The following is a 15,788-nucleotide window of genomic DNA, read 5'->3' as shown; positions in this document are numbered from 1 at the left end:
AGAATGAATAAATAAAGGTTACACAATTTTTATATTTACATAATTTTATAATGCAATAATACAGTAAATGAAATACAAATAAAAGTAATAATAATAAGTGTATTAGTAATAGTGATAGTAATAGTTATGATATAATCTCCCTTACTCCTCTAAATAAATACACCACATTCTCGGCAATTTAATGCATGTTATGCGTTTTCACTTTCCTTAACAAACTAGGGAGCAGACACTGATGTACGATAAAATACTTAGAAGGTCTGAGGTTCGAACTCCAGTCCAGGTAGACTGATTTTTTTGGTATGTTTTTTTTTTTTCTTGTATGTTTCTTTCTTGCTTTGTCTGGTACATTTCATACACACTTGTTCAGATAATTTTTCTTACCGCGTTGTTCAACACTACCATACACTTTTAAGCGTTTTTATCTTACAGCAATGGTTTCTAAGCTATTTTAATCTTAATTTACTTTGTTCATGCATATATTATAGGCACATCAAATATACCCAGCTAAAGACACAGCTACCTCAAGCATTCAGCTGGGAACAAGAAAGATTTATCGAAGAGGTATGGCCTTGTAATAGGATTCAATAGTCGTAACGTCACTTCCTTCCTAATGACGCATGGTAACTTAGTAACACTGGCTCTAACCTATCGGAACAATGGCGGACGCCCTTATGAAATATTTCTCCGATGAGCATAAAAGTGTATCCAGAGGAGAAAAACATTATAAATATGATCTTGTTTTGACTTTTATACATTCTAATCACAAGACATATGAAAGGTTCTAGCCAGCTTGAAGAATAAAAAGTAATGATTTTCTTTGTTTGGAACCAAGATGGCCGCCGTTGCCGGGCGGCGTGACACCAGTCTACTGAATCCAATTGTATTGGGTTAGCTTTTGCAATTATAGATAGTATGCGCTTGGCTAAGAAGCTCACAACATTGCCATCCGGAAGTATAACGGAACAACACACAAAACTGTGTGTAACCATGATCGTTTAAAGTTTGGTTAATACAGTTTAGTGAGAATTACTCATAAACGAGGATGGCAAACAACAATAACAATGGCATGAGTGACGTCAACTTCGAACTATCTGTCGTCTTTAGTACTTTCCAGATTTACAGCAAAACAAACTTATGGTTTGTTGCTAATTTAGTCATTTTAAAATGTTCAATTGGGTTTGATTTGCCAATTTAACTCAAATTAAAATGAAGACATTGGCCAACTTCTGAATGGTCCGGTTATGTGGTCTTGTGGTATGACACTCGAATTCGGATCAGAAGGTCCAAGGTTCGAGTCCTGTTCTGAGCGACGCATAATTAATTCCTTTAAAAAAGGACCATTACTCACATTCTCTCACGTACTCCGGTGTAAAATGGGCACCTGACTGTTTGCATTGTTGTCTTTCGTGGAAAAAAAATGTAATATCGCCTTACAGGCGTCATATCACGTCCTACGTGTGAAGTTTTGATATTGGCTAAGGACCCTTTTGTAAAGCGCTTTGAGCACGTTTAGTGCATATTGCGCTATGCAAAATAAAATAAAAACTCTAGATCAATGCATTTATTTAAACTATATTAAAAAATACTGTTATTAATAAACAGTGGGAAAAATATTGTTTTCAATTCACCGTTAATCTGCCATTTTACCACAAACAAAATATGTTTTCCTTTTGATCAAGTATGATGATATAGCTACTCAAAATAAACGACAGAAATAAAATTCCAGCTACATTTCATTATGATGTTGAATCGCTTTTTTTATTAATCTCATATTTACAGGTTTACAATCTTACCAATTCGATTACATTCTTTGGTGTTGACGAATTTATGGCAATGGACCGGCTATCAAAAACAGTGGAAGCTCTCAGGTATGTTAATGTTACATATTACATATCGGGGGGGGGGGGCAGAGTGTCTCAGCGGTACGGTCTTTGCTTCTTACCCAAAAGGTACTGAGTTCGACTACCCGCCTCGTTGTGTGGCCTTGAGCAAGTCACCTCATCCTAGCTCACTTTGCGGCTCTGCACTGCGGCTGACGCCATATGTTATTCCAGTCTTCCCTTGGAATATACACTTAAGACAAATTTCCCCTTTGGGACGAATAAAGGGAATTTTAATTTTTAAAATTTTTAAATTTTAATTTATCTATCCAATATTAACAAAATTGAAACTGACCTATAACACTTCATCAACTTCTTTTTATCAGTAGGGGAAACAATTGATCTTTTATATGGCGCAATATCCACTAAACGTGCTCAAAGCGCTATACAAGGGGTCCTTAGCCAACAGCAAAACATAACATATAGGACGGGACATGAGGCCTTTTAGGCGATATTACATTTTTTTCGGACAGACACAAAGCTGTTGACGGTCAGGTACTCATTTTACACATGAGTGCTGTGAGAGAATGTGAATAAAGGACTCAAATATGAGCCGAACGAGGCTCGAACCCAAGACTCCGATCCTAAAACGAGTGTCTTACCACAAAACCACATCGCTGCACTGATTAAATAAATAAAAACACTATTATATTCATAAGCATGAAATTTAAATTCAGTTCACATGTTGTAATAATGATCAAAGACGCCGTACCGGATACAGTGACTAAAAAAAATAATAATAATAACTCGCATTTCTCTTCATGTTTACTTTTAAATAAATCACTATTAAAATCCGGTTCACCTCGATATATCCGTAGCCATCGTTAAGTTATAGCCTGATACTGAAATCCAAAAGGACTGGCAGTTTGACGTCATTTTTTGGTTTTTGCACCGTCTGGTGAGTTGTCGTTTGTAGAGCTCATGGAAACAAGTTATTGCATTGGTTGAGCTATTGAATACAACTCATGATTTATTTTCTTTTGTGGCAAAAGACTGGCATTTTGACGTCATTTTTGGTCAGTATCAGGCCATAACTTTACGAAGGCCACGATATAACACGGTTTTCAGACGATGGCTCGATGATCAAGAATAGAAGGGATACACATGGATAAGCAAGATATTATAAGCACTATAGAAAAACTCGTATTTAAAAATTTGGCCAAAAAACTCATCCTTCAAATATCGATCGATTTAAAGATCGATTTTTTTTCTTGAGCTTTTATATAGCGCAATATCCACTAAACGTGCTCAAAGCGCTTTACAGGGGGCCCCTGGCCAACAGCAACATGTAGGACGAGACATGACGCCTGTCAGGCGATATTACAAATTTTTGGACAGAGACAACGCTGTTAACGGCCAGGCACTCATTTTACACCTGAGTACGGTGAGAGAATGTGAGTAAAGAGCCTTCTCCAAGGGCTCAACTATGCGCCGAGCGAGGCTCGAACCCAGGACCTTCCGATCCGAAAGCGAGTGTCATACCACTAGACCACAAATGAACCAACCGCATCTTGTCAAAAACTCTCAAACCTGGGACTTCACGAAGATGAGGTAGGTATATTTTAAATCGATCGATATTTGAAGAACGAGTTTTCTGGCCAAAATTTTTAATAAGAGTTTTTTTTTTCACAGTACGGCAGTTAACTAGTTTAATATGGAATTTGATTATAATTGAATATGCAGAAAATAACGTCTTTATGTTTTCAATTGGATACAATAGTCTGATGTCACGCCGCCTGGCAACGGCGGCCATCTTGGTTCTAAACAAAGAAAATCATTACTTTTTATTCTTCAAGCTGGCTACAACTTTTCATATGTCTTGTGATCAGAATGTGTAAAAGTCAAAACATGATCAAATTTATGTTTTTTCCCCTCTGGATACGCTTTTATGCTCGCCGGAGAAATATTTCATAGGGCGTCCGCCATTGTTCCGATAGTTTAGAGCCAGTGTTACTAAGTTACCATGCGTCATTAGGAAGGAAGTGACGTTACGACTATTGAATCCTATTGCTTAAACAATTCTGCTCCTGTTTACCTTCAGGAACTTATTCACCTTTATGAACCTAGTCGAAATATAAGATCTGCTAATTCAAATATCCTAAGGGAACCCCCAAAATCGTTAGTTTTTCGTGAGAAATCTTTTGACCACCATGCCCCCCGACTGTGGAACTCCATCCGTATTGAAACTAAACATAGTGATAATCCACTTATCTTTAGAAAACGGTTAAAAACTGAGCTTTTCTGTAGGGCATATAATTTGGACTCTTAGTATGTATTTTATTATAATATATTATGTCATCATCGAATTTATGTGTTTTTTTTTAACATGCCAGTTCTATATTTGTATATCATACATGTTGTGTTGATGTAAAGCGCCAGTGAGCAATTCTAAATTGGAACTAGGCGCTATATAAGTTCATTATTATTTATTATTATTATTATTATTATTATTATTATTATTATTATATTATTATTATTATTATTATTATTATTATTATTATTATTATTATTATTATTATTATTATTATTATTATTATTATTATTATTATTATTATTATTATTATTAATGTCCCAGTCTGCATAGTGATATGAAAACACATTGGCCAATCAGCTGTTTAAGCATTCATAGCAATCTATTAGGATGCATTGTGGCTAAATTACTTAACCAGCCGTTCAAAACTTTATTGCTTTATTATTCTATATTTCAATTCGACTCATATTAATGACAAGATAAATGCGTTCTGGACGTCTAGTTCAAATTATTAAACATAGTGTAGCCCTTTGAAATACCTTTTTTTTTCAATTGTCATATTAATATAGAATTAATTATTATAAATTATATTTAAAGCTAGTCACTAAAGAAAAAGCTATACCTTTCATGTGTGGTGTCTTTTGCAAGACACGTTCTTTAGATTTTATCATTACTAAGATATGTGTGGATCGACGTGTACATATATGCAGGTCTGACATCTGAACGCAATTATGGGCCTAGATTAACATTGATGCAATGGACAATACTTTGCGTCATTTTTTTGAGATTTCTATTACAACACAATGAGCCCATAAGGAATTGGGTTATCGGGCCTGCAAATAGGTGCACGTCGGTGTATATGCATTGCTGACTTTCATTAAAAGAAAAATGTGGTATTTATACAGTACCTGTTTAATTATCTATAATCCCGACAGGAAAGAGATGAAAGTTATGCGTTGTGTTGTGCTCTTCTTAATTCTTATATTGCTTTTGTTTTGTTTTCGTTTTAATTTGGCTCTCTTTCATATCGAGAGTTTAATTTTCCAATGATAAGAAACACCTTGGGCCACTGAAAGATCAGCGCTTCTTATTCAAGGGCGAGGTGATTGGCTGAAGGCCAAAACAGCGCAACGCAAACGGTACCTCTAGCTAACGAGGCAAAGACCATATTGCTATTAAAAAATTTTGTGTACATTTAAATCCTGCATATTTATTGTTTTTGTTGTTTTGTTGGTTTATTGTCGTTTTAAAAAGATATTTTAGATTTTGCGAGATAGTATAAATTACCATAACACATTGTGCATCCTCTCCGAATAGGAAGATGTTACAGCACATCAACCATTGATTGCAGTGCAATTGAGGTGTACTTATTTGCAGGTCTGATAACCCAATGGGCTCATTGTTGTGAAGGAAATACTCTCAAACCAACACAAATATTGATATTATAGCAATGTTAAATAAAGCCCATATTTGGGTTCGGTTTTCAGATCTGCATTTATGCGCACGTAGGTTGAGATCTAATATCTTGTCAACTATATCCCATGGGTTAATTTATTATAATGGCATGCTTTGTCTGAGAACAGCAAGAGATGAAGTGAGCAGGAAAGTGCCAGAAGACAATAGAGAATAAAAATTTCTCGGCGGCGAAGGGGTTTGAACACGCGACCTTACTGGTACGACAACTCCACATGGCCGGGGAGAGCGTGACTCTACCGTATGAGTTATCCACGATCCAAAAAAGATCGTCTCAAACCATAGTCTTAGAAATTTAGGTAATAATCTTTTTTTTTAGAAATTTCAATTGCAAGTATTCATTAAACAATGCCATTTATATATTTTCTTATAGTGGAAAGGCCAAAGATGCATATACGTCCATTGACTTTGCTTCCATTCCTCAAGAGCTCCTGAAATATGTGGTAGGTTTTTCAAATATATCATACCCGATATCAACTATTTAGATATGATGATGATGATGATGATGATGATGATGATGATGATGATGATGATGATGATGATGACGAGTACGACGACGACGAAGAAGAAGAAGAAGAAGATGATGATGATGATGATGATGATGATGATGATGATGATGATGATGATGATGATGATGATGATGATGATGATGATGATGTTGAGGATGATGATGATGATTATAATGATAAAGATGATGATGATGATGATGATGATGATGATGATGATGATGATGATGATGATGATGGTGATGATGATGATGATGATATACCCAACTTACTTCCTCATTCCGAAAGAGGAACAGTGTAATCTCAAATTTGTCCAGTAGCCACACATGAAAGGCGGCCTATTAAGTTCAAGTAAATTCGCTTGTGAGGAGCTATTAAGATTTTCCTCGATAGAGATAACACTGTGACTGGCCATGAACTCATTATACACCTGAGTTCAGTGAGTGAATGCAAGTAATGAGCCTTTTTCGAGGACTCAAATTTACACCGCCCAATTTGACTAGATCCAGGGAATACTAATAGCACATTACTTCAAAACCATTAAGCAACTTTATATAGTACTATCCGTCATACAATTATCAAAACATATTGTTGTTTATGAAGTTTTTGTGTGCGTGAATATGTGTGTGAATTTTCTGTGTGCGAGAGTGAGTGCGTGTATGTGTGTAAGGTAGGGGGGGGTGTTTCTCGAAAATGCTATGGTACATAGGCAACAAAATTGCATTTCCTCAAAACCACACCAAGAACAAGTGAAACGCAAGTGGGAAACTAAGGTGTTGGACTAATTTTCTTGAGCATATTATTATTATTTATTGTGCAATGAGACCTATTTTGCTCCCTCTTCTCCAGGGTAAATTTGATGTAGCGGATTCCGGGAACCACAGTAATATCAGTATTGAACACCTGCAAAAGATTTTATCGGAGACTGTCAGCCCAGCTTTGGCCACAGAAAGAGCTGTCTGGGACGAAGTCGTGGACATCATAAGTGTGGTATGATTAAGTTAACTTTTTCTCGGAGATAAAGATAAAGTGAGTAAATCTGACTCATGAACGAACAACACAAAACAAACGACGTTTCGGCCCTTGGCCTTTATCAAGTAAACGCAGAATACATATATATTTATATTAGATTGTCATATAATGTAGGCGAAAATTTGTATATTATAATGACAATCTAATATAAATATATATGTATTCTGTGTTTACTTGATAAAGGCCAAGGGCCGAAACGTCGTTTGTTTTGTGGTGTTCGTTCATGAGTCAGATTTACTCCCTTTATCTTTATCTCCATTTTATTGACTCATTTAGGCACCTCTATTTATTAGTTTAACTTTTTCTCGCTCGTGCCATTAGCCTATAGTATGGATGGAGTTGATGTTTCTTGACTCTTTGTTATTGTTTCAGACCGCCGGTTAGGTGATTAGCTCTCACTAAATTCACTCTAACAGACAATAAACGGGATTTTTCTATCATGCAGAGTAAATGAGTATTATACCAAGATTTACAAAAGGAGAGGCACGGAGAAAAGGATCATGAAATATTATGACCCGCCTTTGTTTCCCTGGTGTGATAAAATTGTTACTTCCTGAGCAACTCAAGAGTCAATCAATACTTTCAGTCAGACTCAATGTTAAACGTAGTAACTCTATATAAAAAGGTTTTATTACAAATTAGTGGAATATTCTATCCATGGACTGCAATCCCACCCATCTCTTCAGCACAACATATTTCTTTTCAAATATCTTGAAAAAAACAAAATAAAACAAGTCTACACTATAACATGGTAATAAGCCGTATGTGAACCGCTGAATCAAATCAGTATCATGATGTAGACAAATGGGTCAATTTTTAAATACATTTTTATGCATGCCACGTCTGTAAACGAATTTCCATTTTTTCTAATGAATAAAGTATATTATTATTATTATTATTATTATTATTATTATTATTTATTATTATTATTATTATTATTATTATTATTATTTTATTATTATTATTATTATTATTATTATTATTATTATTATTATTATTATTCATTATTATTTTTTTATTATTATTATTATTATTATTATTATTATTTATTATTATTATTATTATTATTATTATTATTATTATTATTATTATTATTATTATTATTATTATTATTATTATTATTGTTATTATTATAAATAAAATGAATCAGCAATAAAATCTATACGAAACTTAAGGGGGGTTGAGGATAATTTTAAAAAATGCAGATTCTGACACTGAAAAGAAGCCTCAATTTCGTATTTTTGGTTACTAAAATACGAAATTTACTTATTACATCTGATACACCGAAATAAAAACCCGCTGGAGACGGTTGGGCATATCTGAGACTTTATGAGCTAACATATACGTATCCTTTTTCTTCCTTTTCAGGATTATGGTGCCAAGATAACAAAAATCAACTTTATCGCTCACATTCCCTTGTTTCTTAGTCTTCAGAAGGATTTTAAGTAGGGACGATGACGTAATCGGACGGACAGGAACATTGCTGTTCATATAATTCCAATATCCCTGAAGCAGATATATTTTGAGCAGTTCCATTAGAATTTGGAATTTCGATACATTATTTTGCAACCACGTTGGCCATTTTGATAAAAAAACAGTAGTATTTGGATATGAAAGAATCGATTGGGAACATATCCATTTATTTTTTCTTTGTGTAATGACCTGAAAGAGAATCAAGTTTGTACCAAAGGAATACATCATTCATTTGCTTCTCTGGCTTAAAAATGAAGTATTGGTCAAATACGAATGTTCATCGGTCCATTAGTGTTATATAATATGTCATAACATTAAGTGACTCTATATTTTTGAATTGTCTGTGTAAGTCCAATTAGTCTACCCAGCTACCATTTAAGGGTGGGTTACTGGACTATCGAAATTTATAAAATACCAATAAGTTTTTTGGATTTTTTATTTTTTACAAAAACATGAGTCACTCAATTTTACTGGATTCAGTACTGGATTCGATAATAGAAATGATGGACACGAGTGTGTTGGATCAACACACCATTTCCTTTACCCATTATATTCTTTTTTCTTTGTGTGCTACGAAATCATTTCAAATATTAAAGCTGGGATGGCGTTGATGGAATTCAGACATTAAACCCTTGGATAATGTAATAATCATAAGATGTCTTTTGTATGTGACAATTTTCATCGGTGCCTTTGTGTGTTAGCTGCTTGTTAAGTGAACTTTTATTCAACAATGGAAAAGTATCAGATGGACAAATAAAAATGGACTGCTTTTGTTCTGTGTTTCTATTTTTTTTAACAAAGATTTTTGAAAGATTGTGTGCGTACACATGCGTTGGAACTTATCACTGCTAACTTCAAGTTTTAAGGGGAGCGAAGTGGCCGAGTGGTTAAGGCATTGCACTGTGACCCGGATGACCCGGGTTCGAGCCCCGCTTCAGGCACTTTCGTTTTTTTCCTTGAGCAAGATTATTAGCCCCCAATTTGCTCACTTGGACAACATGGGTGATTCCTGTTGACCTCAGACATCTTGTTTGATGAGTTATCTATATTCCTTCGTGGAATGCCTAGGCGACGATATCTTATGATGTCGTGGCGAAAAGGCATTTTTTTTCAAGTTTTAAATCTTTTTTGAAGAGTTATACAATTTTAAGGATTGTGTTTACATTTATATATTTTATGAGTGGTGGCAATATGAAGGAATATAGATAATCCATCAAACAGGATGTGTGACGTCAATAGGGTTCACCCATATTGTCCAAGTTGGCAAATTGGGGGTTACAAATCTTGCTCAAGGAAAATAAAAGGAAAGTGCCTGAAGCAGGCGTCGAGTCCGGGACCTTCCGGATCACAGTGCAATGAATTAACCACTCGACCACTTCGGCGTATATATTACAGACCTCAATTGATATTTATGAGGTCGATTAAAAATCACTTGATCAACCCGAGGCCACAACACTTTTCACATGTAAACACACGTGTGCTGTAACCCTTCAATTTGAGAATTTCTGTATGCATAATTTCTCATGTAAGAAACAGTGAGGAAGGATTCCCGGTTATTATTGTTAGTTACCAGGTATACATGATCTATTTGTACTGTGAAATGATAGGCTGAATTCCTTTTTTTGTACTGCGTTTGTTCATTTTTCATTGCAAGGAATCGGCTGCAGTTCTCGTCGCTCTCTCTCTCTCTCTCTCTCTCTCTCTCTCTCTCTCTCTCTCTCTCTCTCACACACACACACACACACAGACACACACACACACACACACACACACACACACACACACTCTCTCTCTCTCTCTCTCTCTCTTTCTCTCTCTCTTCAGTTAACCTTCGAATTCGAATATGATTTCTCCCCTGAAGATGAATAAAGATATTTCAAAAGAAAAGGAAATAAGCATGGAAAAGAAATTGATTCATGCTTTCTCAAGTAATAGGTAAGACTGGATAATATACGATTCAACACTCTTTGCTTTTTGAAATTGGATCCAATAGTCTGATGCCACGTCCGCCCAACAACGAGCAGCTTGGTTCTAAACAAGGAAAATCGGTACTTTTTATTCTTCATGCTTTTTCTTTAGAACTTTTTCACATGTCATGTGATCAAAATGTATAAAAGTCAAAACATGATCAGATTTATAATGTTTAACTCCTCTGGATACACTTTTATGCTCGTTGAAGAAGTATTTCATAAGGGCGTTCGCCATTATTCCGATAGTTTAGAACCAAACCAGTTACTAAGTTACTATGCGTCATGACGAGAGAAGTAACGTCACGACTGTTGAAGCCTATTCCGAACGTTTTTCCAACCGCTGCACGAGCTTGCGCGTGCGCATTGTGAACAAAGTTCAAACAAGTGGAATTCCAAAACGCAAGAGTGTAAGAAATCATTTATTCTACACCTCAGTTGATCCCTATTTCGTCATCTTTGGATAAAAGACATCTTCAAAAACATTCAAATGATACTTCTTTTTATAGAATCTGATTTTTATTGAAATTTACGCTTGATAATCTGACGTCACAAATTATTACTGAGAAATTAAGGAGCAGGCACTGGTGTAAGATAAAGATATGAACAAGTGTGTTTGAAAGATACCAGATAAAGCAAGAAAGCAAAAATACAAGGAAAAAAAAAACAATCCCTAAAAATCAGTCTGCCAAGTATCGGGAGCCTCTGTCCTGTAATGGTAGCACGTCTGACCGGTAATCAAAAGGTCTGAGGTTCGATCCCCAGTCCAGGTAGACTGATTTTTTGGGATGGTTTTTTTTCTTTTATTTTTCTTTCTTGCTTTGTCTGGCACATTTCATATACACTTGTTCAGATCTTCAAATTATTATTGTAAACATGATATCAATAATCGTTTCTTTTTAGGGAGAGGAGTGGAATAATTTTCATTTCGCAACCAATACAAGGAACTACTTTCCTGTATTTATTTTGACTCATTAACTCACTCAACCCTAACACCGACTGTATCTGTAGTTTACCCGGGTTACTTTTACCCCATGCCTATTTATTACATATTTTATAAGGCGTAGTATCAATGCTAATATTTTTAGTTTTTACAGGTTAATGGTGGTTGAATAAAATCATCTATGTACATCGTCATTGGTAATAGAATTTTTTTCCAAGTTTGAAAAGTTGCAAAAATCTGTAGGATTGAGTGAGTTAATGAATGATTTCATCCGCAAAATATTAAAGTCTCATGAACACGTTTGACTCACTGATTCAAGATCTTAATTAATTTTACACGACCGTTCGTTGTTTTGATTGGTCTGCATAATAACAATATGTTTTTCTCCCAAAGAGTGCTATAATTCACATTCACTTTATTGTTGCTTTAAAATTGCTGATCATCAATCGTCTCATATGTGACCGGTCGTTTCATAACGGTGTTATTTCGGGATGAATGAAGCACATGAAAACAATGGAGATTAAAGTCTCTGAAACTTCAAAATTATAGCTTTTTACAGTTCACTTTTTAAAGTTAATTTTTATTCAATTACCATAATTCAGTATTCTATTTCTTGTTAACTCTGACATATACCGAATGGAGACGATAGGTCACATATTTGTATTGTATCGAGATGAGCCTAAGTTATAAAATTTGAGTTAAGATAAATTGTTTTTGTTGAGGAGAGCGGAGTTATGTTTTTCATAAAGTTCAACATTGTTAAATTTCTGTATTCAGTATTGCCTTGAGTTTAAACTATTTTTTCTTCGTCAAGTTTGTCTCGACATAACACCAGTCTGACATGCTGGATGGGTCGTTGACCTCCCATTGTGGGGTGGGCAGGAGGTCACCCTGTGTCCTCTATACCCTATATCCATTTCCCGAGTTGTTTCTCTCTTTGTCTTGGAATGGGATTACTTGGTTTTGTCCTAGCCCTGAAACAGTAAAATGTATCGTTTTAATTTTGAGAGATGATATTTTTTCCCTTGTAAATCACATCTCTGTTGTTGCATTGTTTTTTTTTTTTTGTCTTGAATATATAATAGGTTGTAAACATTTTAGGGTATTCCTCTTAGTGGGGACCTGTGCTTGTGTCAGAATGAGACTTTTAGGTGATCTCAGACTAAGTACACTGATAGGGTGCTCTTGGAATATACACCTGTTCTCTATTTGAACCATTCCCATTTATCTTACTAAACCTTTCCTCGTATGCTTTCAATTGTAATAGTGTAACTTTTTTTTTACTATCCCATTTTCTTCCTTTTTACCGGCGCTAAATTGACTTATATGTTTTGCAAGTGCCGTAAAACATTTAAAAACGACAAACAAACAAACACACAAGACTGGTCCCATTTAAGTATTTGACCATCCATGATTTTATATAATTTTATTTGCCCGTTATATTTTATTACTATGATGTTTACTATTTGAAAAAGAAAATGACAATATTATATGATATGAGCCTGTCTGTGATAATTCTATTTCATATTTTGAATCTTTTGTAATGATTTGAAATGAATAATTAAAATAAATGAATAAAAGTCTCATGCTGTTTTTACTACTGAATTGTTTGTATTTCTAATTATACGGTTCCAAAATCTTTTTTTTTTTGGTAACATTCGTTACGCACAAGAAGACATCACTGTGATCTAAGCTTGGTGAGAAGTTGCCAGGCTTTGGTACCAGAAAGAGGAGACACTGGGTGGCGGCGAATCGGCTTCGGTCGAGGAGCTGCCTGACGGCAAGTGCGCTTCGTCAGTGGGGACTTTCGACCTGTCCAACAGGTACCCTCTGTGGGCAAGAACCTGAGACGGCCGTGCATCTAGTCGAAAGGTGTGTTGTGACGATGCTACCAGGCGGGTTTGCGACGGTGGACGAATGCGATCGGACTTTGCTGATTGGGTCGATCGTCATAACATAGTAGTGTGAGAGGCTGCATCACTGTGAAGTAATGTTAAAAAGCTGTGGAAATTTTTGATTTTCATCAGATTCTCTGAGCTTGATACTAAAAAAGTGATTAATTAAAATACCTTTTTGTATAAAGAAAGTTCCATTAAACGTCCTCAGTGCGCTTTCCAAGGTGTCTCTCACCAACAGCAACAATTAACATACAGGACGAGACTTGAGGCCTCTAACGCGATATTGCATTTTTTTTTCTTGATTAAGACAACACTTTTAACAGTCAGATAACACTTTACTCCTTCGTACAATGAGATGATATTAGTAAAGAATATTTTCCAAGGACTCAATCTTGCGTTACTCAGATCGGGGCTTGACTCAATACTTTTGCAAGGGGTCTTTTGGCATAACGATAGTGCAATTTTTTTCCAAATAGAAACAGCGCTATTAACGGCCATGTAAACTAGAGCTTTTATATAGCGCAATATCCACTAAATGTGCTCAAAGCGCTTTACAAAGCGTCCCTGACCAACAGCAACACGTAACATGTAGAACGAGACATAACGCATGTTAGGCGATATTACAATTTTTTCCGACAGAGACAACGCTGTTGACGGCCAGGTACTCATTTTTTTTCCAATGACTCGACTTTGCGCCGTTCAGAACTTAATTCAAACCCAGGACTTACCTGTCACAAAGCGAGTGTAATGCAACTTGACTACAAAATCGCTTTAACCCTTTACAGTTGGATAGTTGGATCTTATTTGAACCTGGATTCACATCTTAACTATTTTGTCAAGAGTGAGGTAACAATAAGTTCCAATTAATGAATGCTGATAGAGAAAATTTGACTTAGACAATTATTAGTATGTGAGATATTTAATAATTTTAATGGCGACATGTAACGAATATTGTCCAATTAACAATGAAGTACACCGAGTAATTAAAAGATATACATTATTGATAGGCAACATATAAACTAAGAACGATAACAATCCATTTGATATTGTGTCAGACTTCCTAATTGCATTTTCTACGATGTTCAAGTCAAGTACAAAAAGTTCTTGCGAAAAATAGTAGAAAGTTAATAGGGAATGAGATTAGAGGAAGAGTAGGGTCCCATTATTGGACGTCACCGGCGGAGAAGTTATTAGAAAGAGAACGTCAAAATGGTTTTGCGCATGCGTCTCTCGTCCTCGCTTCCGGTGAAAGCGGCATGAGACACTTCACCGAAAGCGAGGACGAGAGAGACGCATGCGCATAACCATATTGACGTTCTCTCTGTAAGGTGACGTCCAATCAAGGGACGCTACTTTTCCGCTAATCTCATTCCCTATAGTGTCCAACGCGGTATTAAAGTAAAGTAAAAAGAAAGGAATGAAACGTCAACAGTAACTTTAAATCTCTCAGCTTCTAGAGTAGCGTTGGCCAGGGCATTTTCCTTCTATTTCATCAGGTCATTTGCTACGGTTCTGGCCCGCTGTCTACAACCGCCATGTAATTTCATTCGTACCCTTTTCAACCATACGGCGGCATGTTGTTTGGGGCCTTAAATCTCCAGTCGGTCAAATTCGTATTTTGATACTGACCGATTAGCACCTTTTAATAATTTGACCAGAAAATTGATTATAAAATAATGTAATATTATGTATGAATCAAAATATGGATCATGATAAACCTCAAATTTCAAGAAGTCTCAAACGTGAGACTTATCAAAAGAAGTTTGAGGTTAGAGGTTTACTTTATTTATCAATATGTTGACAAAATTTTAACAAAAAACATTTAATCAGTATTCACGGCAGCCAGCATCTTAGATCTCTCCTGACTTACTCAACACAAAAATTGATTTTTTTTTTACACGCAGACGTGTTCCATTAAGAACGGACCATACACAATTTCTTATAATTACAAAAGATTTAAAAAAAAAATTTCCCTTTATTCATCCCCAAGGGGAGACTGGAATAACCCAGGCGTCAGCCGCATAGCAGCGCCGCAAAGTGAGCTAGGGTTAGATGACTTGCTCAAAGCCAGACAGCGCAGCGGCGGGTGATTGAACTCGGTACATTTTGGGTACGAAGCAGAGACCATACCATTTAGTCACGCTGACCTAGCAAAGTTTTTTCTTCAAATTTTGACATGTACAAAACAAATCTGAATATTTACAAATGTTTATTGTATTGTAACAATAAAAATGAAAGTTTTGCTTCAGTTGATAAGGAGATGGTTCACCAAGCTTGACGATACATGTTAAATTCTATTCAAGATAGTTACACTTCGTTGCTCAACTTGTGTTTGATGTCAACTGCTTTTGGTTGAGTACAAACC

At 35.5% G+C, this 15,788-nt stretch overlaps 1 protein-coding gene across 13 annotated transcripts in view; it reads left to right on the top strand.

The window, feature by feature from the left end:
- Window positions 1–13,122, top strand: part of LOC144967133 (uncharacterized) — a 75,358-nt gene extending 62,236 nt beyond the window's left edge. For all 13 annotated transcript variants that reach the window (XM_078903995.1, XM_078903994.1, XM_078903991.1 and 10 more), the window contains 5 exons: window positions 486–561; window positions 1,780–1,868; window positions 5,978–6,047; window positions 6,960–7,100; window positions 8,511–13,122. In XM_078903995.1, coding sequence (XP_078760121.1) covers window positions 486–561; window positions 1,780–1,868; window positions 5,978–6,047; window positions 6,960–7,100; window positions 8,511–8,591 — 457 coding nt within the window. In that variant the 3' untranslated portion in view covers window positions 8,592–13,122. The remainder of the gene's footprint in view (window positions 1–485; window positions 562–1,779; window positions 1,869–5,977; window positions 6,048–6,959; window positions 7,101–8,510) is intronic.
- The last annotated feature ends 2,666 nt before the right edge of the window (window positions 13,123–15,788 follow it).

Source organism: Berghia stephanieae, chromosome 3, assembly GCF_034508935.2.
Source record: "Berghia stephanieae isolate SIO BIC M18660-M18661 chromosome 3, UCSD_Bste_1.3, whole genome shotgun sequence".
Taxonomy (NCBI): Eukaryota; Metazoa; Mollusca; class Gastropoda; order Nudibranchia; family Aeolidiidae; genus Berghia; species Berghia stephanieae.
Note: the sequence above shows the minus strand (reverse complement) of the source record. Positions and strands in the feature narration are given on the sequence as shown.